At 60.8% G+C, this 26,593-nt stretch overlaps 1 protein-coding gene across 1 annotated transcript; it reads right to left on the reverse strand.

Annotated features, from left to right (window-relative positions):
- Positions 1 to 26,593, reverse strand: egl (Egl_like_exo domain-containing protein). The gene is made up of 8 exons (XM_037212111.1): positions 25,232 to 26,593; positions 24,233 to 24,313; positions 6,915 to 7,043; positions 6,351 to 6,466; positions 1,988 to 2,188; positions 1,661 to 1,756; positions 862 to 1,007; positions 1 to 341 (listed from the first exon to the last, which is right to left on the reverse strand). The coding sequence occupies exons 1-8, from the start codon at positions 26,480 to 26,482 to the stop codon at positions 82 to 84; spliced, it is 2,280 nt and encodes a 759-aa protein (XP_037068006.1). The 5' UTR covers positions 26,483 to 26,593; the 3' UTR covers positions 1 to 81.

Consider the following 26,593-nt stretch of genomic DNA (forward strand, 5'->3'; position numbering starts at 1 on the left):
AGGCCCGCGTGCAGCCGGCCGCTGCACCCGCCACCGGCGCCGAGAAACCGCCGCACCGCCGGTCGGCCATCAGCCGACCGCTCAGTTGGCCTCCGAGAAGCCGTCGTACAGTTTGGTGATGACCACCTCGCCGGTGGAGAGCGTCTGAACGGCGGCGTCGCGCGTCTCGGCCGGCAACGCGGCCGCCGTCTCGGCGCCCTGCGTGGCCGCCGACAGCACCTCCTCCAGCCGGTGGATGCGCTCCAGGCGGCCCAGCTTACCGTTGGACAGCACCTCGTCCACCATGGCCATCGACTGCGAGATGCTGGGCGAGGTGACGCAGCGCGGGGACAGCACGCCGCCTGCCGGGAGGGCGCGGGGTAAGACAGGCTTCGCCGCCGGGGGATGGCACGGCCGGGGAGAATGAACGGCGTGACGATGTGACGTAAAAGGGCTCGCCACATGTAAAATGGTGAACACAAAGGGCGCCGCATATTGGACAGGCCTCACTGTCATCGGTGCACCGATCCTCGGGAGCGGACAGGCCAGGTGGCATTTGTCGGACTGCATTGGTGACGTCACCACTGTCCGACCCGGGACACCGCCGGTGGCCAGCAGCAACACTGCCTGCATGTGGGCATCACTGCTGCTCCCATTGTCTAAAACACACGTCCAGCAGCTGAGGGATGGGACGGCGTTCTTGTGAACACGCTGGCGCGGGCCACCACACCATATCACGTGCACCAGCCGCCAACACTCAGCGCTAAACGCTAACACGCGTGGGGGCTTGGAGCCGTGGCGGCGCAGGCGCGCGGCCGGCCGGCCGACGAGCGGAGCGGGCGCGGGCAGCTGGAGGGCGCGCCGCGGCTCGCGTCGCCTCACCGGTGCTCTCGGCGGTGGATGAGTCGCCAGAGGTGCGGCCACCGCTCTCCACGCTATTATTGCTGGCCATGCTGCTCAGGCTCGGGTACTCGGAGTCGCCGTTCATCCAGGGCAGCGACGTCTCCGACTCCTCGGCCTGAGCCTCTCTGTCGACGCGGCAGGCCACCGCTCGGTGAGAACACACGGTCGGCGAGCATTCGCGGTCCAGCGCAATTCGCGGCGCCGCTACCGTGGATGGGCGCAGCTCGGAAACCTCTCCTGGCTTGCTGTCCGCCCCCCCCCCCCCTCTCTCCCTCTCCCTCTCCCCTCTCCCTCTCCCTCTCCCTCTCCCTCTCCCTCTCCCTCTCCTCTCCCTCTCCCTCTCCCTCTCCCTCTCTCTCTCTCTCTCTCTCTCCTCTCTCTCTCTCTCTCTCTCTCTCCTCTCTCTCTCCTCTCTCTCTCTCTCTCTCGTCTCTCTCTCTCTCTCCTCTCTCTCTCTCTCTCTCTCTCTCTCTCTCTCTCTCTCTCTTTCCCGTTTCTCACACCCTTGCCATCAAGGTTTGTAGAGTCAACAAAACACACAAAATGGCAAAAGAGGTGAAAACAAATCCCCTAGTTCAGCTATCACATACCACTATCAGCACATTTATTACGACCGTTCACTTCATCGGGGTTGAACAGAGCGATCCCACGGACAAGGATCTTCAGAGAAGCGAATTATATCGCCCAAACAAACAGCAAGATCGGCTGCGGTGATGACTCGTGCCCGACAAACAAATGTAAAAAAACGTTCGTTCCCTGGTAACGCCGTAATCCTCACCCATCCTCGCGCTTCTGCTGCAGCCTCTCCAGCTTCTTGGCCACCTTGTACGACTTCTCCAGCTTCTCCCGCTGCTCATCAGTCAGCTCCACGTATCTGACGAAGAGAGCGCACGGTTCTGAACAAGCCGCACGAGGCCGAGGGTGGCGCCGGCAACACAGGCCACGTCAGTGACCGGTTATCCATGGACATGACGTGTCGACGGGCGCGGCGGCACGTCCAGACGGTACCGCTGTCCGGGCACGACGACTGGCGTCCCGGCCCGTCTCAGGTACCAGTCCGGTCCGGGACGACCGTCCCACCAGAGCCGACCCCAGTGGTGCCCACCTCAGCAGACGGATCTCGCGGTTGCTCAACACAAGGTTCTTGCCGACGGCCGTCTTGTCCAGCTTCTCCTTGAGGTCGGTCACCTCCGTCTCCACCTTGCGCTGCTTCTTCTTCTGCTTGACGTCGTCCTGCCGGATGTACATGGTGACCTGCTCCTCGCACAGGTCGGCGAACAGCTCGCGCAGGCTGGGGTCGATGGCCCTGCGACGCCGGGACAGCCCGGTCAGCCCCGACACAGGCTCGCAGGCGAACACAGGCGGCAAGCAGGCGCCGCCGACCGCTGCTATATAGGTATCGGGGAAAGCTTTCCATAGGTCCACGACAGATTGCTGTTGCCTGGAGAAGCAGGCGGGCATGAGAAATAACACGCGAATGTTGCACTTTTCGCAATCGTCATTTCACATCCCAGCAACACGCTTTCTAGCAGCGTGCATGTCTGATCACCACAACCATCGGATTGCACAAGAAATAGTGAATTTCTTGCACGGAAGGTATGGGTGAGTGGACAGAAGGAGACAGGTCTTCAGCTGCTTCTTTTCAGCTGGGTAGAAGGCCGCAGAGTCATACTATGTGCCGTTGTTTTCAAGTGTTTTTTTTTTCTTAAACTCGCTCAACCTTGTTCACTCATGATAAGCACGGTTTGAAACGTCGAGAATTGACAACATGACTAATGTTTGCTCTATTATGCCGCTTAACCAGTACCTCCTGACCTACTGAAGGTCGGTGACTCACCATACGAACTCTAAATTCATAAAGTCATGGATAAAGTGAATGATAAGTGTTATCATAGAAGTAAACGACTTCAACATCCCCGCAGATTACTGTGAAGTAAACGACCCCAACGATCCCAGTAGATGACTGTGAAGTAAACGACCCCCGCGACCCCAGCAGATGACTGTGAAGCGCCGGAGGGCATCCGTCAGCGTTTACGCCAGGAGTGATCAGGGCAGGTTGAAGGAGATGACGTCAGGACCGGTCAAGGCGGATCACCATCGGATAGCAGAAATACCTGAAATATAACACCTTCGAGGGATGGGAGAACAGACCACTGGAGTTCGTGATGGACACATCACAGCGCATTCATTTCAGATAGTGTTCAAAAAAGTGTTTCACTGTGTTAATTTTTGGCGCTGAATTGTTTTTGTAAGTGTTAATTTACGTAAAAATCCGAAACATTCGAAATAACTATAACCAGCTTCTTCCACCTTAAGCCGACGCCTAATGTACGAAACAAAACTTTCTTTTAACACCCATGCCATCATAACATGCCTGGCACGTGCGAATAGTTCATGGATTATAATGTAGTACACCATGTACGTAAATGAATCTATACATATATGCACGTATATATATATATATATATATATATATATATATGTATATATATATATATATATATATATATATATATATATATGCCTGTTTGATTAAAAACGACCGCTGATTCTGCATTAGCCGGCTTCTTGATGCATCGTTGGAGGTTCCGGGCTTCCGACTTCACAGTATATCGAAGATAGCTCGCACAAAATCACTCATACATTCGTCAATGTAAATGGCACGTGTCATGTGTTTGGGGTTTTAAAAACGAAAGCTCCGCATCGCTATCTTAAGAACATGTTTTAGAACGGAGAGGACTACAAATCCTATCATTACTTGGATGCATATGAAATGCATCTGCGATGCAAACACCGTGAAGTTACATACCACTAATTACATGTACAGGAACTACCACCCACCGTATTAACTCAAGAGTTGTGCAAAAATTTGTCTGTTCACTTTAGTTTGTCGGATTTGCCAGGACTGCTCGAACGCGCACAGAAAAGACGTTGTCACTTATGATCGCACAAGGGAAACCTCAAAATTTATTGTGAGAAACAACCCTAACAAAGCCGAAAAGCTAAAATGTACCAATGTAGTGTATCAACCCAAATGTGATACCGAAATCTGCAAACGTCGTTCCATACACTACATTGGCGTAACCACAACGACACTCTCACGACGCCTGACAATGCACTTAGGCCACGGGGCACCTCTGGAATACGTACGACACGAACATGACAGGATATTAACACGAGAACTGACGGACAACACTGACGTTCTTCAGACAGAATACCGGAAGACGTCTTCAAATTCGGAAAAGCATATCAAACAATCTTTAATGCTAAGTCCAAGTCCAAAGCCGTGAACCTGAAACGATGCATCAAGCTTGCTAATGCGGGAATTAGCGATCATTTTCAATAAGACAAGCATATATATGCATATATATATATATATATATATATATATATATATATATATATATGTATATGTATGTATGTATGTATATATATATATATATATATATATATATATATATATATATATATATGTATATATATGTATATATATGTATATATATATATGTATATATATATATACACATATATACATGCATAAATACATATGTATACATGCATGTTTAAACATACAGTCACATATATTCAGATACATATCAGTAAATTAATGATTTCATATGCTCCCAGGCAGCACAAACGTGGCCGCGTCAGGGGCGCCGTAGCCCGGCAGCGCGCTGATCACAACGGTACGCGGCGCCGCTGCAGACCTGCCGTGTATATCTGGGCGCCGTAGCCCGGCAGCGCGCTGATTACAACGGCACGCGGCGCCGCTGCAGACCTGCCGTGTATATCTGGGCGCCGTAGCCCGGCAGCGCGCTGATTACAACGGCACGCGGCGCCGCTGCAGACCTGTCGTGTATATCTGGGCACCGTAGCCGGGGCGCGCTGATTACAACGGCACGCGGCGCCGCTGCAGACCTGTCGTTATATCTGGGCGCCGTAGCCGGCAGCGCGATGATTACAACGGCACGCGGCGCCCGCTGCAGACTGCCGTGTATATCTGGGCACCGTAGCCCGGCGGCAGCGCGCTGATTACAACGGCACGCGGCGCCGCTGCAGACCTGCCGTATATCTGGGCGCCGCAGCCCGGCAGCGCGCTGATTACAACGGCACGCGGCGCCGCTGCAGACCTGCGTGTATATCTGGGCGCCGGAGCCCGGCAGCGCGCTGATTACAACGGCACGCGGCGCCGCTGCAGACCTGCCGTGTATATCTGGGCGTAGCCCGGCAGCGCGCTGATTACAACGGCACGCGGCGCCGCTGCAGACCTGCCGTGTATATCTGGGCGCCGTAGCCCGGCAGCGCGCTGATTACAACGGCACGCGGCGCCGCTGCAGACCTGCCGTGTATATCTGGGCACCGTAGCCCGGCGGCGCGCTGATTACAACGGCACGCGGCGCCGCTGCAGACCTGCCGTGTATATCTGGGCACCGTAGCCCGGCAGCGCGCTGATTACAACGGCACGCGCGCGCCGCTGCAGACCTGCCGTGTATATCTGGGCACCGTAGCCCGGCAGCGCGCTGATTACAACGGCACGCGGCGCCGCTGCAGACCTGCCGTGTATATCTGGGCGCCGTAGCCCGGCAGCGCGCTGATTACAACGGCACGCGGCGCCGCTGCAGACCTGCCGTGTATATCTGGGCACCGTAGCCCGGCAGCGCGCTGATTACAACGGCACGCGGCGCCGCTGCAGACCTGCCGTGTATATCTGGGCGCCGTAGCCCGGCAGCGCGCTGATTACAACGGCACGCGGCGCCGCTGCAGACCTGCCGTGTATATCTGGGCACCGTAGCCCGGCAGCGCGCTGATTACAACGGCACGCGGCGCCGCTGCAGACCCGCCGTGTATATCTCCCCGGGGCGTGCGACCCGAGCGCCCCAAGTCTGATCGCCCCCATGTGCACACTCCACGTGCTGTTCGTGGCGTTCTCGTGACGTTTTGACGTGCAGCCAGACTGCGCTCGCAGCCATGAGAACAGGTGGCGCCGCCCCGGGCCATACTGTGCCGTCTCCTTATGCTATTTCCCCTCCGCCGAATGGTCCCCGCGGCATGACAACGACCCGCGCTCGGCGACCGAGCCGTGGACCCTGATGGTCGTTAGGGAGTGACGCTGGGTGAAGAACGTTTTCTAGTGCCTTCGAGAGGGTTCACCGCCGATCATGATGGCTTATCGCAAGGAAACGTTACGCATCATTCATTACGCAGCTCTACTACTGCGTGCTTTTCTGCAACGTATTTTTGTATGCATGGTTGTCATGGTCAGAAGTGATATCTCGTCTGGGGCGCTTTAAGTCTAGGTGATATCATCGTTACCCCAACACTTGGTAAGCCACATTTTTAGCTTGATTTTTAGCCTTAAAGCCTTCCCCTCCCACTTCCCTCCCCTTGATCACGGACAATAACCACAACCGCATCAAACCAGCCACCACTGCGGCACACAACCACCCAAACCACGGCGTCGTCCGTACCGGCTCATGACGTCGTAGATTTTCGGCACCAGCGCCATGACGTCGAAGGCGGCGTACACGATCATGTCGTCTGTGAGCGGCCGGCGCGCCCAGAACTTCTGGTCCCGCCGGTACACCTGGTGACAGAGCCGTTCGCCGCTCGGTGACGGGGGCAGGGGCTCACGCCTCACCGGCGGGCGACGGCACCGGCCGAGACGCGGCGACGGAGCCAGACTCGGCCCGCACCGACAGCGATCGCCACCGCCGACACGTTCACCCGCCGGTGAACGTGTCTGCTGACGGGACGTCCCGTCAGCAGACGGCTGATGATGGGACGTGCCGCTTCAGACGCTGGGCGAGGCAGGCATTCCATCAACCCCCACAGCAAACACGACGACACGCGGTAACGACCTCCAACTGTCCCCACCTCGGGAAGCGCACCGTCACCTGCCCCATGACGAGTGGGGCCCGCAGTAGTCCGGACCGGACTTCAGCGCCCACTCGAGGTCCCCGGCGCCGCTCGCGGACAGGCCGCCTGGCGGCCACGCCGCACGGCCCGGCGTCGGTCGGCCTGCTCGCGCTCACCTTCTTGATGTGCTCCTTTTGCGGGTTGACCGGCGCCTCGTACGTGCGACACAGCGTCACCAGTGACACGGACTTCACCTTGTACACCGGCTTGCCCGTCTCTTGCTGCTGCAGGATGGCGTGCGCCGCCTGCCAGCACAACACACACCCGTGTTACGGCATGCTCGCACCAGCGTGGCGGGCTTACAGCATCCTTGACAGACGTGGGGGAGGGGGGGGGGGGGAGGGCATCCAGTGCACATAGATCCCGAGACCACGGCACAACCCCCAAACGCAGTGTGGGGCAGCACGGCCCACACCGGCATAGCGGAATTAGATAGCTGCTATCAGACACGGACACTGCGGCTGACCGCGCTCAGCACGCAGCAGGAGTGGGGCTAACGCGCAGCTCAACAGGCACAGCGGAGTTACCGCCCAGCCCAACAGGCACAGCGAGTTACCGCCCAACCCACAGGCACAGCGGGGCTAACGCTCAGCCCACAGGCACAGCGGGGTTGCCGCTCAGTCCAACAGGCACAGCGGGGGCTCAGCCCAACAGGCACAATGGGGCTAACGCTCACCCCACTGAGCCTAAGAGGCACAGCGGGGTTACCGCTTAGCCCACAGACACAGTGGGTTTACCGCTCAGCCAGAAGGCACAGCGGGGGCTCAGCCCACCGATGACGGGGGATACTCCACAGAACGCACGGCGCGGCGGACCGGACTCAGGGTGGCCATCGAACGCCAGCCATGACGCCCGAATGGCGAAGCCCAGCCAGCCGCCGACCTCGCGCTGCACCCACAGCCACGGTGGCTTTTCGGTAACGCGGCCCCACAACATAGCCTCCTCTGGTCGCTTAAATCCGGCAATCTGGTTTTTCACATAGCTTTTACTTTCTTGAGCTTGTACACGCGCGCCTACGACTCATATCATACTGGATGCCCGCGGTCGAACGTAGGCTCCAACTAGGGTCACGTACTCTCCAGTTCACGCCTGGCCACAAGCACTCCAAGTCCCCCGCCCGGCCTTCTGTAGATCGATGGGCTTGCATGAGCTATTTCGGTAGAACGCTAATCCCAGTGACGTCAACAGTGACCCGCAAATTCCTACCGCGAGTCAGGACGGTTTATCAGTCAATCGTCACTTGATTGCCCCAATGAAGGCACATGGCTCGGGCGTGGGAGCTGTACCTGGAGAGCGTCACAGGCGGATCCCACCGCGCGGTGCGCACTCGCCGGCCGCCGCTGCGCTGGTCGTGACGCGCGTGACGGGCGAGCGGAACGGCGCGTGCCGCGCGGGATGTAGCGCGGCGTCAACACTCGCGTCCGGCTGGCCGGGGCGAGAGCTGCCGGGTCGAACCAGGCTTACAAAAGTGAGGCACGCAGCGGTCATCGTACGCGGATGCGAGCCGTTATCTGGACTTCGGCACTGCGCCGACCTCGATGGCCATTTTGCGTTGCGGGCGACTGGCCGGCAGTCGGATGACGGGAGAGGATATCGACCGAGAGAGAGAGGCGCTGAGGGGGGGGGGGAGTTTTCGCGATGGGGGGGGGGGGAAGACGTGCTCGCTTGTGACGCGATCGCACCTTGAGCGGCTTGACTGGTCCCGGGGGCTGACACCCTACGCGTCTATGGCACGTGGTCTATGTCCGTTCACAATGACTACGTTGTCACGAGAACAGCGCCAGTGAGGTGACCATACAGACAGGACGACCGGTCATCGTCGAGGAGAGGGGGCACTCCATTTCAGAGCTGTCATCGCCAATGGCACAGGGGTGACGTCATCAATCGTCAATGTCACGGGAGCGATGCCAGCAGCCGTCCCCTTCACCTGCACTAACAAGTAGAGGTTGGTTATGAACACCCCACCACGGGGTAAGGGTGACGTCATCCCAGCGTCACTTCGGCGGCGCAGACGGTGCTCGGGCGCCGCAGACCGTCCCCCGGACGGCCCCTGCTCCGCTCCGCAGGCCACACCTGGACGGCGCTCAGACAGGGGTCCTCCGGTCACACCTGGACGGCGCCCAGACAGGGGTCCTCCGGTCACACCTGGACGGCGCCCAGACAGAGGTCCTCCGGTCACACCTGGACGGCGCCCAGACAGAGCGCCGGCAACAGGTGCGCGTCGACGTCGTCGTCGTCGGCGTCGGCGGCCATGCGATCAATAGCTGGCAGCAGCAGCCGACGACGGCCGCGGCAGCCGCACACCAACCGGACCGCGGGCGCCGCCCGCACGAATGGCACAGCGGCGGCACAGCGGCGGCACAGCACGGCTGCGGACGGAGCGGCGCGCCCACCGCGGATCGAGCCGACAGCAGCCACCGCCCAGACAGTGCAAGCAGCACAGCAGACAGCGGCGGCGGCGGCGGGTGAGCGTCTCGCGGCGCCACAGAAGCAGTGACGCAGTGGGAGTGCCTCGGCGACCGAGCGCCAGTGTCGGCGAGGCCTCGGGTGGCTGACCGAGCGCCAGTGTTGGCGGGGCCTCGGGTGGATGGCCGAGCGTCAGTGTCGGCGGGGCCTCGGCGGCCAAGCGCCAGTGTCGGCGAGCGTCAGTGTCGGTCGCTGACGAGCGCCAGTGTCGGCGGGGCCTCGGTGACCGAGCGTCAGCTACCGGCGGAGCCTCGGTGACCGAGCGTCAGTGTCGGCCGGGCGGCGGCCGCGTGTCTGATGCCGCCTAACGGCCGATAGCGGGGTGCCGCCGGCGCGGTGACTGTGCGGCGGCACCACTAACGCCATGAGCGTGCAGCTGGAGGTCGAGTTCGAGCGGCGGCCGCCGGTGTTCGTGGCCGGCGAGACAGTGCACGGATGCCTGCACGTGGAGGTGGCGGTCAGCGAGGTGCGGCTACGTTCGCTGCACCTGCGCGTCGACGGCAGCGCCCACACCGAGCTCACCGAGAGCATGCCCGGCGTGACCGTGCTCCGCGACACCGAGGACGGCCGCCACGCCGACCGGCAGCGGCTCCTGTACGCCGACATCGCGCTGCTGGCGCGCGGCACCCACGCCATGGCGCGCGGCCGGCGCGCCTTTCCGTTCGCCTTCGTCATCGCGCCAACCACGCCGGGCACGCTGGCGCTGCCGCACGGCGAGGTTAAGTACGGCGTGCGCGCGTCGGCGGCGCTGGCCGAGCTGCTGGCGCGCGACGTCACGCGCTGGGCGTCGTTCGAAGTGCGGCCGCGCCAGGAGGTGGCCGCGCGCCCCGCGCTCCGCCAGCCCCGCATCGTGACTGGCGCCGTGGCCGAGCGCGACCTGCTCAACCGGGGCTACACGCTGCGGCTGGCGCAGCGCGGCGCCACGCCGGGCGACACGCTGCGGCTCGAGCTGCACGCGTCGGCGCCGCTGCTGGCGAGGATCAACGCCGAGTCCGGCCTACTGCAGCTGGTGCAGGTGCTGCACTACCGGCCGGCTGGCGCGCGGTTGGCCCAGTGCAGCGTGCTGGCGCGCGAGGTGGTGCCGGGCGCGCGCTTTCGCGGCTGGGAGCGCGTCGAGCTGACGGTGCCGGCCGGCACGCCGTGGTCGCTGCTGCCCGAGACGTGCGCCGTGCTGGGGCGCGTCTTCCACCTGCGCGTCAACACCAGCCTGATCCAGGCACGCATCCCGCTGGTCATTGGCACGCCGCCAGCTGGGCCGTGTCCGCTGCCGCCGCCGGCGCCGCCGCTGCGCCTGCCGCCGCGGCCGCGGCCGCGGCTCGAGGAGCCGCCGCCCACCTACGAGGAGGCCATGCGCCAGTTGACCGCGTGAGACGCCGGCGCCGAGCCCGCTCCCGCGCCGCCGGCGGCGCAGGTGCAGGCCAGGTCGCTGCCGCGCTGCCCGGTCACGGACTGACACCGGACCCCCACTGCCGCCGGTTCCACGGGGGCGGGGGGGGGGACGAAATCGCACACGGAGGCCCGCCAGACGCGGGCACCGCCCGGAGCAGCGCTCGGCACCACGCCAGCTGCAACTGATCGCCGCACCCCGGATTCTGCGCGCGCACGTCACGTGACTCGCTTCAACGCGCAACCGAACCTGCTGTGAACCGTGAGCAGCGATGGACAAAAGCTTTGTGAATTAGGCCATCTCTTACTTGTTAACAGGACGCAGCGTGGTGAGGGCTATTTAAGGGATGTCCTTGGCAGTGTTATCTTGTGATAACGCCGAAGGCGTCTTCCTTGACATTATCATGCCGAGACACGGTGAGATCACACGCAGCAGATGACAGCGTTCCGAGCGCAGAAAGTCAGGGATATGGAACACATGCCTTCGCTTTATGGGCAAACGACTCATCTTTTCCCAGCTGCTTGTTGCCTTCCGCGTGCCAATACGACGCAAGATTGCTACAATTTTCATCTCGTGCGAGTGTGCCCGTGTTCGGGGCCTTTGTCATTCCACGGCAGCATTTGGGAAAGGTGGCATATGCAACGTAAAGCCTTGATGAGTTGAGAGTGAATATATTTCGCTGTTCTGTGGGGAGCCCCTGGCACTAACCGCGACAACGCCGTAGCACTCACAATCATTTCTGTTTATTGGTAGTGTCCATAGCGACTTGTGGGATGCTGGGGTGCCCATATGCTGCTGTGTGACATGTCTACATTTCACGTGCGTCACTTGTCGCCGAACTCTGTACCTTTTCTCGTCAGAGCCGCTCATACCCGTTCTTATACATTACTCAATATATGTATGCTGATGACGTGTGCTTGTTGCAAGGGCGCGGAAACCGAGGGGAGGGGCAGTGGGGACAGCTCGCCCCCTCCCCAGTTTGAAAGCAAGGGGGCGCCCCCGAACTTGAACGTCCAGTGCATGGCCCCTTGTGGTATGTTAGGGTCGATTCTGAGTCGTGAAGGGATTACGTAGGCCTTCAAAAGTCCATTCTGACCTATCGAGGGCTATTTCGACCTATTTAGGATCCATCCTTACCAAAATACGGGACTTCTGACCATACAGAGGACCCAATTCTGACCTGAAGAAGGCCAACTATTAACTGTGGAGGGCTCATTTCGGCATGTAGAGACTCCCTGTGATCTGTAGATGGCCCATTATTGACTGGAGAGCCCATCGCGGCCTGTAGATGACCCACGCTGGTCTTAAGAGGGGTCATTCTGCCCAGCAGAGGGTTCAGTATGACTTGTAGATGATCCGTTATGAACTGTTGAGGGTTCAATACTGACTGTCGAGGGCCCTTGGCCCCATTCTGGCCTGTACATGGCTCATCCTGATATGTAGAAGGGCAATTCTGGCTCGTAGAGAGCCCATTTTTGACTGTAGTTCCCGTAAGTCTGGCCTGGAGAGGACCCGTTCTGGTTTGTAGAGGGGCCCATTATCGGCTGTAGAGGGCCCATTATCGGCTGTAGAGGCCTAATTTTGGCTTACAGAGGATTTATTCTGACCTGTGACCTGTCTATCACTGACTATAGATTTTTGCATTTTGGAGTTTGACCCCTCCCCCAACTTGAACATAGTTTCCGCGCCCCTGGCTTATTATAGTCAAGGTCAGCTACCCGTGGAAACCTCGTCTCTTCCGTGCAACGCTAAGATTCAGCCACACAGTACAATATGAGGGAAACTCGCATTCACCAGCTAAGCTCCCTCCCCCTCCCCTTCTCCCCACGCCAAAATACTCCACAGGGACTCCCCTCGCGGGGAAGAGGCATCACGAGCCTGTCACACTCAAAGGTCACCACATGATCACGGGCCACGGGCGACACCTACGAAGAGAGCGCGGCGCCGCCGTGACCGGCGCGGCGCCCCCGGCGTCTTGCCAGCGGCCGGCAGCGGAGCCTGCGGTGAGCGTGCCGAGTCGGCGGCACGAGCGGCGCGGCTCCGCGGGCTGGGGCCGCCGCTGCCGCCGCCGCCGCCGCGGTCAACCCGACCTCGATACTGCAGCAGCCGCCACTGGGCGGGCGGCCAGCGCCGGCCGTCGGCAGCGCCGCGGCTGCGCGGACGGTCAACAGTTTAGGGGCGCCGGGAGCCCGGCCGCAGCCAGGTGCAGATGCCACTCGCGGCCTTGGAGGAGGGTCATTACGCGGGCTAACCGGTTTGACGGCCGCTCCCCGCCTACACATGGACAGCATAACAAGCTGCATGTTCCACTGAAAGGCGGGATGGGCCACAGCTGTGTGACCGGGCGGACGGGCGCGCAGCAGCCGGCCGCCGCCGCGGTGGTGTCATGAGATCCGCGCCCAGGACAGGCGTCTGTCCCGCGCCCGGCCGCGTCGCGTTCCCACACACCCAGCTGGGCGCGCCGGGCCGGTCCGACCAGGGCCACGTGGCAGGCGCGGTGTGGTGGGCGGCGGCCGGGCGGCCGCTTCGCGCTGCAGCGGCGGCCCGGCCGCTCGGATGGCCTTGTGTCGGGGCGTGGGACGGGCCCGTCGCCAGCCGACGCCGCACTGTGCCGTCCGTCGTCAGGCCGCGGCCGAGCCGGCGCTCCGTCCGCCAGAGCATGCGGGGAACACGGAGAGGGCGGCAGCGACGGCAATCCACGGCCCGTCATGAGCCTGGGTCTCACAGCGGATCAAGACTGACACCAGCCCGGAGCTGACGAGCAGCGGCCGGCGTGGGCGGCCCGTGGTGACCCGAGCCTGCGCTGCCCCCTCTCCCGGGTACACGAGGGCCAGCCGGACCCAGCTGGCGTCCGGCGGCGGGCCTCACGTCACGGACCATGTAGGGCGGCCGGAGCTAGCCAGCCGTGTGTGGACGGACCGGCCCGGTCGCATTCCGACCGTGGACACGGCGGACCGCCGGCCGGTAGATCAATACGGCGTCAAAGCGACCGACACTGACCCGGCCACAACCGGAGCTGGGGCCGGCAACACCGCACCCCGCCGTCAGCCGCCCTGAGCACGACCAGCGTGGTGCTGTCCGCGCGCGGTCGGCGCTATCCGCTCGCCCCCTCCGCCCGCAGCGCTGAACTGGTTCAGGAGTGTCGAATCGGGCGTCCACGCCCCACCGAGTCGTCACACCCTGCGCTCTGCCGCAGTCGTGACACCGCGCGATCCCCGCAGTTGCAGCGCCGTCACAGCTGGCCGTTCACGGCTGCCCACCGAGCGCACGCGACGCCGGACACTGGCCTTGGTCGTCGTCCGGCCACACCAGTGGACCGTGCACCTCCAAGGCAACACCTGCGAGTGCACGTAATCGTGAACGTGCCGCCATCTTTGCTCGTGGATTTGGGTGCAACCACCGGCAGTCAAAGGCGTAGCGTTACACGGACGTGAGTGCGGGTTCCGCTGGCCTTAGCGTCCGCCCGGCTTGTGCGGCCGTGAACAGGAGTTGAGCTGGCTGCGGCCGCGGGTGCTCGTGAGCTCGTCGTGGTCGTGAATGTGGGCTCAGCCCGTGGCTGCCGCTGTCGTCTCAGCTTGATGCGGTGGTGAGCGCAGCCGCCGCGCTGGTCGCGGCCGCGGGTGGCGGCGCCACTGGCCGCCTGCCGTCCATGTCCGACGCTCTTCTGCCTAACGACCGGCACGCGCTGCTTTCTTCCACACAGACAAAGCTGAGGCGCGGATGCCATTGCCCCCAGCGCGTGACGGCTCGATGGTAGTGCTGACGAGGCTTCGCGCTTTACGGGGCGCCCAGATGTGCACGGCCTTGTGCCAGGCACACGTCTATTCGACTCCCCCGCGAGAAAGAAAACGATGGCGAAATGGTATATGTCATCAGCACACAAGGCGATGTCATGAAACCAAATCACAGAAGGCATGTCTCGTGTGATTCATCGTCCATTCAAACGGCTGAACGCCGCACAAGCCAGATGCTACAGCGATACTTCGGCCGCTCCCGTAAGCCAACCCCGCACCGGCCGCTCTCCCCGAGCAACGCCAGTGGGCCGGCCGGCTCCGGTCAACGAGCCGGCCTGGGTCAGGCGGGGCCAGCCCCCACAGCCTGCGAGAGCCCCAGAGGAGCGAGCCGGCCCGGGTCAGACGGGGCCAGCCCCCACAGCCAGCGAGAGCCCCAGAGGAGCGAACCGGCCCGGGTCAGGCGGGGCCAGCCCCCACAGCCTGCGAGAGCCCCAGAGGAGCGAGCCGGCCCGGGTCAGGCGCGCGACAGCTGTCACAATACCCACAGCCAGCCGCGGCCGCGCCCGCGCCGCCAGCGGCACAACACAACACTGAAAGTGGAACACGCGCTCTCACGGCCAGGGCGGCAGCGTCCAGAGATGAGGCATTTCAGATTCCGGCAGTGACTTGACGGATTTCGTTGTTCCATACTCGCCCACTAAGTGCTGATTCGCGATGCACTGAAGACAGGATTTCGCCTGCCAGGTGTCACTAACAAAACATGAATTATCCCCTAACCATGCGCTTGAGGCCACAAAACAGCCATGACCACGCGTAGTCACACCAGACTGAACGTACTGCTGCTACATACGCGTAGGAAAAGGCCCAAAAGCATGCTGCGACGGACAAAGCGCTCTCCGTTTCGTAACAGACGATTTCTGACGCCCGGCAAAACTTGGGAGCTCGCCCGGGAAATTGCATTCACATATCCGGCCTGGACGTGCCGCAGTTCTAGTCTCGGCAGTAACTCTCAAGCAACGACAGCCAGCAGCGTCATGGTCAGAGGCCCGCGGGTGCCATGGTCGGAGATCGGCCAGTCCCATTGTCAGAGGTCAGACGGTGCGTGCCATGGTTAGAAATCAGCTGGCGCCATGGTAAGAGGTCAGACTGTCAGCCGGTGTCATGGGCAGAGGCCAGCGGGTGCCATGGTCGGAGATCGGCCGGTTCCATTGTCAGAAGTCAGACGGTGCGTGCCATGGTCAGAAATCAGCTGGCGCCATGGTAAGAGGTCAGACTGTCGGCCGGTGTCATGGTCAGAAGCCAGTCGGTGCCATGGTCAGGGGTGAGACTGCCAGTCGGCGCCATAGTCAGAGTCGACGCCATGGTCTGAGGTAAGACAGCCAAACGGCGCCATGGTCAGAGGTCAGTCGCCGCCATGGTCAGAGGCCAACCAATGCCATTGTCAGAGGTCAGCCAGTCGACGCCTCGGTCAGAGGTCAGCTGACACCATGATCAGAGGCGTCCAGACACCCAGCCGGCGCTGGGGTCAGGGATCCCGAGCCGGCGATGCTCCGGACCGCCGCTGCGTCATCGCGGATCCCCGACGAACCTGCGGCGGCGGGAGCCGCTCTCGCCGCCGCCGCGCCGCCGCGTCCGCGGATGCACGCACGGCGCGGGGCCGGGTTAGACGGCGCTCGGTCAGTTTCTCCGCGCCGCGGGCCACGCCAAGCCGGCCGACCGGCCGCCGCTCTCACAGACGCCGACACGCCTCACCGCGTGGTGATGCCGTAACGCGCGGACTGCCCCGGAAACGGCACATAAAGGCTCACAATACGATTTGGAATAGGTTGTCAGGGGTAGCTTGGGAACGCTGCGGCAGGGCTATGCTGATATTCGCGCTTTAAGTCCCGCAGCAACGGCATAGCATCCTCACGAATGAGCATATGTTTCAATAGACAGCCTGTCCCCAGTCGGAACGCCCGGTAAAAGTGCGCCACACACCGAATGCTAAATGCCGCGCTAACGCCAGACGACGCAGACACCACTGCTGGCAACCATCGGCGACCAAACGGTTGAGTGCGCCCAGCTGCGGTCCCCTCCGCTGCTGAGGTTCCCGCTGCAGCCGACAGCCGGCGCCCATCAGGCGCCCTGCACTCCCTGGCGTCGCAGCCGCCGGTCGGAGCTGGCGCCGCACCGACCGGCCGGCGTCACGCACGCGGCCGCTCCCCTCCCAGCCGCGCGGCAGGTATCCGCCCCTTCCGGCCGACGGCGAGCCACGTGGGAACGGGGCAGGAGCGCGCCGCCGCCGGCCGCGGCGCCCCATCTGGCGCAGCGGGCCACGGCAGGCCGGATGGCCGAGCAGCGCCGGAAGGACTCGCACCGGGCCGCACGGCCGCGGCCGAGTGAAGCTGGCGGGTCTGGTGTCAGCGGGAACCGCCCGCCTACCAGCGCGCTCGGGGATCGTCCAGCATCCGTCGGTTAGCCCCGCAGCGCCGCCGGCTGCTCATCCGGCCCGTCGACCGCACTCGAGCAAGGCCCGCCTCGAGCCCCGACCCGGCTGCACGGCCGAGGCGGGGTTCACCATTCATTAATTCAGTGGCGGCGGCGCGGCCGGCGGCACGCCACCGCCGGATACGGTTCGGCGCGCCAGGCTCAGACCCGTGAGCGCACGCCGTCAGAGGACCGGCTGGGCGCGGCGGCTGTCGACGGCCGCCAGGGCAGCGGCAGCGGCCACGCACAGGGTCAATGTGCTCCCACTGGGAGCAATGGAGTGACGCTCCCTCTCGACGAATCTCCCCCTGCGGAGGAGCGCGTCCCCCCTCCCCCCCCCCCCCCCCGATGAGTCGCTGTCGACGCTGTGTTCGAAGACGTCACGCCACTCGCCTGGGCCTTCCACTGGCCGGCACACCGCCACGGTGCGACTTTTGGCATGGCTGGACGACTCGGGCGAAACTTTACGAGCGTCAGATCTGGTTCATCGCCGACGGAATCCATTCGCCGCTTATTTGGTTCATCGCCGACGGAATCCATTCGCCGCTTATTTGATTCATCGCCGACGGAATCCATTCGCCGCTTATTTGGTTCATCGCCGACGGAGTCCATTCGCCGCTTATTTGGTTCATCGCCGACGGAATCCATTCGCCGCTTATTTGGTTCATCGCCGACGGAATCCATTCGCCGCTTATTTGGTTCATTGCCGATAGAATCCATTCGCCGCTTATCTGGCTCGACTCTAGAAAAAGGCACGATAAAAATAATTTTCCTGCAGCCCATTTCAAGCGGCGTTTTACCAATGGAAGCGTTGTGTGTGGGCGTGCGCTCATTTAGACGGCCTTCAAGAATGTGCGAACAGATGCTCCGCGCCCTTTCCAAAAACTTCCCAAAAACTGTTCTCGGGGCTTCACCACAACGGAAACACAGGCCCGTCAAGGTAAACCAACGCATTCATAAGTGTATGACAGAAATTTATCGGCAAAAAGAAGGTACCGGATGGGCAAGTAACTATGATGTACATGGATATGGACCATGAATTAAATGATATCCACTGTTGCATTCATATGGCTGAACTGAAAGCGTTCAGTTCATTTCGTGCCACATCGATGCAGAACAGTGATGCAAGTTACGTGCGCAAGATCCCGATTAATTGGAAAGGGGTTTCGGGCCTCCAACAGCCACGGTCAAACGATTAAACATCCGCATATCCGACCCGTTACTTCTCAACGGGTGGTTGCAGAATGACATGGTACGACGTGAGTTGGTGGTACGTACGCGTGATATTTGCTGAGTATCGTTTTTATCGCGTTTTCAGCAGTGAACTGCGGTACGATGGCCAGAACAGTCTTTCCAGCGGAGTGCTTCTTTCCCCGTCGAAGCCCATTGCCCCACACTCTGCTGGTGCCTGAGCTGCGCCTGCCGTCGCCACCCCGGCCGCCAGCCGCGTTACGTGACCCGTGACGGAGCGGCGGCCGCGTGATCGATAGTCGGAGCCGGGGATGGAGCGGCGGCGGCGGCGGCGGCGGCGGCCCGACCAGCCACGTCTGTCCCGGCGCCCGCCGCGTGACCGACTCCATCTGTCACCGGCCTCCGGAGCCGCACCAGCCGGCGTCGCCGCCGGTCACCGGCGGTCGCGGCCGACCTGCGCTCTGGTGGAGCGCGGCCTCAGGACGGCGGGCTATTCGTACTGCCGCGACTGCGGCGGCGGCAGCTCCAGAGCGCCGCCTCCTCGACCAAGGGCGACCGGCTCGCGCCCGCCGATGGGGGACACTGGTAGCTGAGCTCAGCTCGCGGCCGGGGCGGCCGGCGTCATCTGTCAGGGAGGCAACGCCCTGAGCAGCGCTGTTGTGATCACTGTTGGGGATGTCAGTAATTTTGCTAATGGACGAAGCGAATGCAGTAGTGAGCTCCTGAAGCGCAACGCCTTGAACGGCAGCGCGCATTTGCTAATACGGCCAGAGAGGCAGTCATTTAATCACTGCGGCCTTCCCAGCATGCCTACACAACGGAGAATTGTTGTTTATTGGAGTTTAGGGGCGCGCCGACTGCGGTGGTCATTTGGCGCCCATAATGAGACACAACGGAGGAGAGCGAACGGACAATTTATATACGTATTGAAAGCAGCCGACGTGGCGACAGCCCTTGCCACCAACTTGATGCCTCACGAATTACCCATTTTCAGGGCGTTAAACAACGCCTTATCTGAACTACAATGTCACCCTTCACTTGGTTGCATTGTGCAAGGCAACTGAGCGCCATTGTATGGTCACGCGTGACAAAGACATGAAATCACGCCGTCGTGCTGCGGTGCATTCTCGCTGTCCTTTGTCTCCGAGGTTCTCAGTCTGGAGCCCGCCCTCCACCCCCGGGTCAGGCCGTGGGAAACGCACGGCCCTCGCTTCCCGACGTCAGCTGCGACCCGAGCTCGTACCGCCGGGAGCGGCCGCACGGCGCCGGACCACACAACGGGCGCGGCGCCGACACGTGGCGCGCCGGGCGCGGCGGGCGTCCGGTATGGGGACGGCGGGCGGTATGGCAGAGCAGGCGCTGGCCCACGCCCCGGACGGCGGCGGTCAGTCGGCCCTCAGCACGCGGCCGTGTCGCGCTCGGCGCCGCCGGCCCGGCTCGGCCGCCGCGCCGGGTCGGCGGGCTTCACAGCGCAGTCGACACGCTCCCGAGCGCCGGCTCACGGGGCCAGCCACCCCGGCTGCCGGGCCGGCCGCCCCGCCGCCCTCAGCCCGCAGCACGGCCTCACAGCACGGAACGAGCCGGCAGCGGGGTGATGACACGCCTCAACCCGTGCCAAAGGTCGCCAAGGGCTGCAAGGATGTTCGCCCAGCCGGCACCACAGCAGCGGAAGCGAGCCCGGCTTTCCATCCCGCCGGGGCCGTCAGGTCATCATATTCCGGTTCAGAAGACGGGGCTCTGGGTGGAGCTGAAAATGTGCGCGTTAATTCAAGCATCTTTACCGTATTATACGCGGAAGTCCTGTTCTTCCTGCGCTCCTTAAAACCACGCAGTCAAACGGCCATTGTCCGTAACTAGGTTGGACTTCGATCGCAATGATTGACGTAATTGTCAAACTGAGCGACGAACCAGCCATCCAACTGGAATGTCGGGAGCTCCGTGTGTTTGAGGGCGGGAGGGGGAAGTTGAGCGTGCAGCCCCGCATGGGATACTGTTTCTTGTTTTGTTTTTAACAAAACATTATGTGTCTGGTTTGTAGTGTAATGAATAAAGTTAGAAACATGCAAACAATGCATGCCTTTGACTACATTTAAAGAAGTGCGCCAACTGCCCTCGCCACTGCCCTCCGGACTCCGGAGGTCAACGGCTGAGTCCACAATCGGGGCGTTGTGACGGTCGCAGGTCGACGAGCCGTGGCCGACGCAGGTCGACGGGCCAGTCCGAGCATCGCACCGCTCCCCTGTACAACATAGTTTGATCATGGCGACCGGCTGGGGCCGGTGCTGCCTCTCCCCGGCGACACCGGCTCTCAGCTCTGGGAAGGGACTGGTGTCGCGACCGATCGCTCATCGATGCCCCGCCGGTGCGCCCAGCCGAGTCTGAACGGGACCGCGGCACGAGCTGGCGCTCGTGCCGCGGTCCCCCGGCGCCCATACCCGGAGTCGTTCTCCAGGCCAGGCGGGAAGTCCGCACGTCAGGAATCATGCACGTCAAAGACGACATCCCATCGGTAATCTAATGGACAAGAGTCATCAATCGTCCAAAGCGTCATGGATAGCGTATCAGTCGGTCCAACGTCGCAATCTTAATTACGGTAATTTATGCAGATGCGTTTCACTCCACGTGCAAATTTTCTCACAGGATGAGACAAAAGCCAACTGTGCCATGGGTGATGCGTGTGAACTGATGGCGAGTATGTGATTTGTCGCGACCAAATCGACCTCTTCAGCCTGTTTGGATCCCACCTCACGGTGAAGGCAACACTGGATTGTCAGCGCCAAGCAGCCGCAGATAAAACTATACTAAAAACCGCTACGTAACACATCTTAGGTGGCTTGTCACCCAGCGGAACAAAAAGCCGGCCCGAACACCGTGCCACTTTTCGCACAGCAATCGCCGGCAAAACCACGACTCGAGCCACGATCAAACAAACCCCAGCAAAACAAGGTCGCCGCCGAACCGCGGCCGCGCGAGTCCTTGGTGAGGCCACAGTCGACGCGACCTGTTTACTCCAGCGTGTTTACTACGGCCTCCCGCGGGCCGGCCACGGAGCGCGGTCGGGCGCCACGTGCCACCACAGGTCGGTGTCTCGGCGACGGGCGGACAGCCGGCGGGCGCGGGTCAAGCGGGCGCAGCGGCAGTTGGGCGCGCCGGGCGCGCGCTCAGCCGCCGCAACCTGCCGGACGATGTCGTCGGGGAGCCCCATTCCGTCCGAGACACATTCGCGAGCCGGGGCCGCGCCCGAGTCACGCCCTGTGGCTGCCATGAGCGGCACTGGTGTCGCTCCCACTTCAGCGAGGTGCCCTCCGGACGAGCGGCGGCAGGCGTGCGTGACGTCTGCGCCTGAGGCCAGCGGCGTTCAAGCTGGGAGGACAACCGTTCGCGGCACCGGCGCCGGAGTGGAGTCGGCCCGGCCCGGCCGGCGCCGCGGCAGGGCGTCCCGGGCCGGCCGGACGTACCTCGCCCGCCGCACGGCCGGCTCCCCCGCCGGCGGAGAGCACCGGCTCTGAGTCAGCCGCTGACGAGCGGCGGACAGGAATAGAGGGCGGCGCGACGGGCCCGAGCGCTCCAGGCGAGCTCCTCTGTAAATATACGCGGCTCGAGGGCCGGGCAAGCCGAAAAGACGGCAGCCGGCAGGCGGAGCGAGCGATTGCTACCTGGTCTGCCGGCACAGAAGCTGGGTCTGCCGGTGCAGAAGCTGGGTCTGCCGGTGCAGAAGCTGGGTCGCCACACGAAACACCACCCCGCTAACAGACGGGGACGGCCCGCCGCAGCCGTAGGTGCGCGCCACACCCGCAGGCGGGGCGGCACCGGTGGGAGGCGCCACGCCGGCAACGCGCCGCGAAAGTCGCCGCCGGCCCGCCTGACATCGCAGCCGTGGGAATCCGCCGGCGGCCGCTACGAGTCGGGCCGGCACGCGGCACGGCCGGACACCGGAGATGTGGGGGGCAGTGACGCCGCGATGACGTCGGGCGCGCGGCACGGCCGGCCGGACACCGGAGACGCGGCGAGCAGTGACGCCGCGACGACGTCAGGCGCGAGGCACGGCCGGCCGGATACCGGAGATGCGGCGAGCAGTGACGCCGCGACGACGTCAGGCGCGCGGCACGGTCGGCCGGACACCGGAGACGCGGCGAGCAGTGACGCCGCGACGACGTCAGGCGCGAGGCACGGCCGGCCGGACACCGGAGGCGCGGCGAGCAGTGACGCCGCGACGTCAGGCGCGCGGCACGCGGAACAGGCGCACTCAGCGATAGCGGGGCGGCGGAGGCGGGTAGGCGATGGCAACTATGACGTGGTGACGGAATAGCGGAAACGGTCATGTCGGTCGTCGCGCAAACAGGAATGCTTCGTTATGCTCAGTATGCAAGGAGCAAATCACGTGATATTGCTGTAAGTGTCGTTCAGCACACTGCTAGCAATGGTCAGCGAAGTAGATAATAACGACTGGTATCCGTCTCTGGAAGCACCTACACATGAATGCTGGGTTAGCGTTCCTAGGCTACATCGAATGGCAGACTTGCTGCCGCATTGTCCCAGCAGGGAAAACGAAGGAAAAGCGCACGGCACTTGGAACCACTGGACGAGGCACACGGGGCCGACATGTCCGGAGAAATGGTGCCGAGCGTGGGCGAAAGTCGGCGCTGCAAGCTACTGACGAATCGGCCGGACAAGATAAGGCGGATCCCAACGAAGACAAAGCTTGAAATGCACCATCGGCTGATCGCCTTCATCGCAGTCATACCGTTCTCCTGTGGCTACCGGCTATGGCGTTAATGTCCATAGATATAGGCCGTACCGATGGCTCACTTGGTTAGACTTAGAACGCCTGCCTTCCGATTCAACCATCCGATTCAGCCATCCCTTTCAATAGCTTAAGGCGCTCACTTCTCGCCCCCATCTGGGGTGACCTGCGGCCGGTGGCAGCAACCGCGCCAAAGGTCAGGTGATGTCAGAGAATAGGGCGGACCGTGCAAGCATTGTGGCATGTTTTCACCGCAAAAGTCTGCCGCTGACCCGGATTTTCCAGATCGGATGATGGGATCAGCCTCCGGCAACAAGAACTGTTAAGCATAGGCGCTGATCCTAAAAATCCATCCAATGAAAAGTTTTGGACGGCATCTCAAACAACATAAAACCGGCAGATACACGATATTGTGGGCTTCACTGTTTGGACAAATGAAGCAATCCTTTCACAGTACACGAGGCAATTTTTCTCGTGACGTTCACCAACAGCAGGCTTTTGAAAGAACTTTTTTCAGGCGAACACCAATTGATGCACCAAATACACATTCACCTCTCAAAATTTAGTCACCAGTGCGCCTCGAGACGCACCATCCAAGGGCTTGAGCCCCGACCCAGGTTCCCTCCCTCGCAACCAGGCCGCATTCCGGCGGTTTGGCCCGGGACGTGACGACACACCATGGCTCGGCGGAGGCGAGAGCTTACCCCGGGTCACCACCAGGTCAGACCGGGGCTTGGTAGGGGCGTGGGCCTATCCCGGGTCACCACCACGGCAGACCGGGGCTTGGCATGGGCGTGGGCCTACCCCGGGTCACCACCACGGCAGACCGGGGCTCGGCAGGGGCGTGGGCCTACCCCGGGTCACCACCACGGCAGACCGGGGCTCGGCAGGGACGGGGGCCTACCCCGGGTCACCACCACGGCAGACCGGGGCTCGGCAGGGGCGTGGGCCTACCCCGGGTCACCACCACGGCAGACCGGGGCTCGGCAGGGACGGGGGCCTACCCCGGGTCACCACCACGGCAGACCGGGGCTCGGCAGGGGCGTGGGCCCGCCCCGGGTCACCACCACGGCAGACCGAGGCTCGGCACGGACGGGGGCCTACCCCGGGTCACCACCACGGCAGACCGGGGCTCGGCAGGGGCGTGGGCCTACCCCGGGTCACCACCACGGCAGACCGGAGCTCGGCAGGGGCGTGGGCCCGCCCCGGGTCACCACCACGGCAGACCGGGGCTCGGCACGGACGGGGGCCTACCCCGGGCCACCACCACGGCAGACCGAAGCTCGGCAGGGACGGGGGCCTACCCCGGGTCACCACCACGGCAGACCGGGGCTGGCCATGAGGAGCAGCACTGACCCACGTCACCACAGTGGAGCAAGCTCAATATGGGGGTGACCCGGGTCACCAAACGCCGGCCGGGTAATGAGTGACCTGGGAACTGACCTGCGTGTCGAACACGTTGCAGAGAGTGACCCCGAACTGGTGAAAGAGTGCGGCGCTGTCGTTGCGACAATCATGCACCACCTGGGGGTGACAGCCAGAAGACATCAGATGCCTACCATCATGATGTCCATGCTCAAAAGCCAATGAACACTCACTCAACCTTCAGGGTGGCCATTTGTGCTTGTGATGCTAACTGCACTTTGATGTTTATCTATATTTGTATTATAATTGATCTTCATTTGCTGTAGAGGTTATGATGCTGGCCAGCAAACACCACTGGAGCTAGGGAGTTATCAAACACATTAAAATGTCACTTGACTAGCATACTTTTGTTTGACTCTGAGAAGAGTTTGAGTTTGAGTCAACCCCTGAATAAACTTATTTTTCCTGAGTCAGGTTGGCATCAACTCCATTGGATTGGGCTTGTATATATATATATATATATATATATATATATATATATATATATATATATATATATATATATATATATATATATATATGTAGCAAAGTTCATTAAACCAATCATTGGTCAATTCTCCAAATGAAGTCCATAGGTAATATGACATACTCATAGTCTGACAGTGTGTCTGCAAACTAAATAAAACCTAAACATGAAGAGGACCTTACACTTCAAGCTCAGAATCCTTAAGCTTAGAAACACTATTTGCAGCCACTAGAACTGCCACCAGTGCTCAGAGCAGTCAGTGATATCCATCCAGTTCAGTTTATCCTTGATGCTCCATGTCATGTTGGATTTGATTGTGTCCATGCTGCATGGTAAGGCTTCTCACATTTCCACATACTTTGCCTCATTAAAAGGATGTAACATGCATGCAGGAAGACTTGAAAACCATTGCTAGTATTAGAATAGCTTGTATATTGTTCAGCCTGTTTTGTCAAACTGTAAGCAGAAACTCAATATATTTACAGCACTGCTTAGAACAAGTGCATGAGTGCTTTCATCATACCCCTTCTTTGATATCCAGATGGACCTACCTTAATGATGCTCTCCGACTGCAGAAGTTTCCCCAGTTCTCCTTCCCCCATCAGTTCCTGGTTGGCCAGAAGATCAAAGATGTACACTTGACCTGAACACAAGCACACTTGGAGCATGGTCATAGGACCACTAGGCCCCAGATTCACACCTTCTGCATCCACACCAATTGGGGAGCCTGCCTCTATCACACTTGCCACAATGCTCCTACACTCCTTGGTGTTCACTACAATCCTCACATTTTTCAAGTTCCGTTGGGCTATGCTTTGCTCGGACAGAGACCCTGACGTCTGAGAGTTGTATGCATTTCTTGTCTGCTCAGTGTTCTGTGCTATTGTCTTCATGAGGATGTTTCCCACTCTCTGCTTCAGTGTCTGCTGCTGAAAGTTGGTTGGTGGGCAGGTTTGCAGAGATGCAGGTGGACTTTGGGGACTCTGGGCTGGTTCTTGACTTTGACAGGACTTTGATATCTGCTTTTCCTTGAGAGGCACTAGGGTGACAAGATTTGAGTGAACTGAAAACTTGTTTGAGTACATCTTGATGAAGGTGGAGAGGTCTTGGGGTGTCTTGAAAAGCTTTGACCACTTCTCATATCCAAAGTATGATGACACATTGCTGAACAGCTGATCAATGATGGTGGGGCCATTCACAGACAAGCATGTCTGAAGAAACTCGAGAAGGTCCCTGGTGAGTTCTTCATCTACCTTGGGCTGCTCCACTTCAATGTATGGGTGCCTCTCCTTGTCCTCATCTTCTGTCAGCATCACTACTTCATCTTTAACAATGAAGACATCAGGAAACCTCTCTAGAAAGTCATGGAATTCCTTCACATGTTGTCCTGATATGTGGCGAACTTCAGGGGGAGCCTGAGATCGGTGACCAAGCAAAGACTTGATTGGAACTTCTGTGCCTGGTCCATACTGCCTCAGCTTGTTGCTAAAGTAGTCTGATGCCTCTTGTGCATAATCCCGAGTTCCACGCCCACTGTTGTCGCTTGCTGATGGCCCAGCAGAGAAGTCCGTCACATTGACACTATCACCTTCGATGGTGAAGATAGATGGGTACTGGCTGAGGAACTTGTGGAGTCCAGATTGAGATCCCCCAGCAATCTGTCTCATCTCCTTAGTGAATCCCTTGGTTCCGAACTGGCAGCTGAGGTCATGGAGAGTCCTGGGCTGACCCTTCTCGATGAGACGATCCAGGAAGAAGAGAAGAGTAGTATTCCGGACGTAGTCATAGTCCTGACCGTTCATTCTTGCATCACACCCCACCCTCACTTGTTACACTTTGGCACACTGGTCGGAAGAAAAGGAAAGAGAAGAGAGCCCGCTACTCTACTAAACGTCGTGTCTGCGGCACGACAT

This window comes from Pollicipes pollicipes, unplaced genomic scaffold (genome assembly GCF_011947565.3).
Source record: "Pollicipes pollicipes isolate AB1234 unplaced genomic scaffold, Ppol_2.1 Scaffold_3087;HRSCAF=3621_pilon_pilon_pilon, whole genome shotgun sequence".
NCBI classification, from domain to species: Eukaryota; Metazoa; Arthropoda; class Thecostraca; order Pollicipedomorpha; family Pollicipedidae; genus Pollicipes; species Pollicipes pollicipes.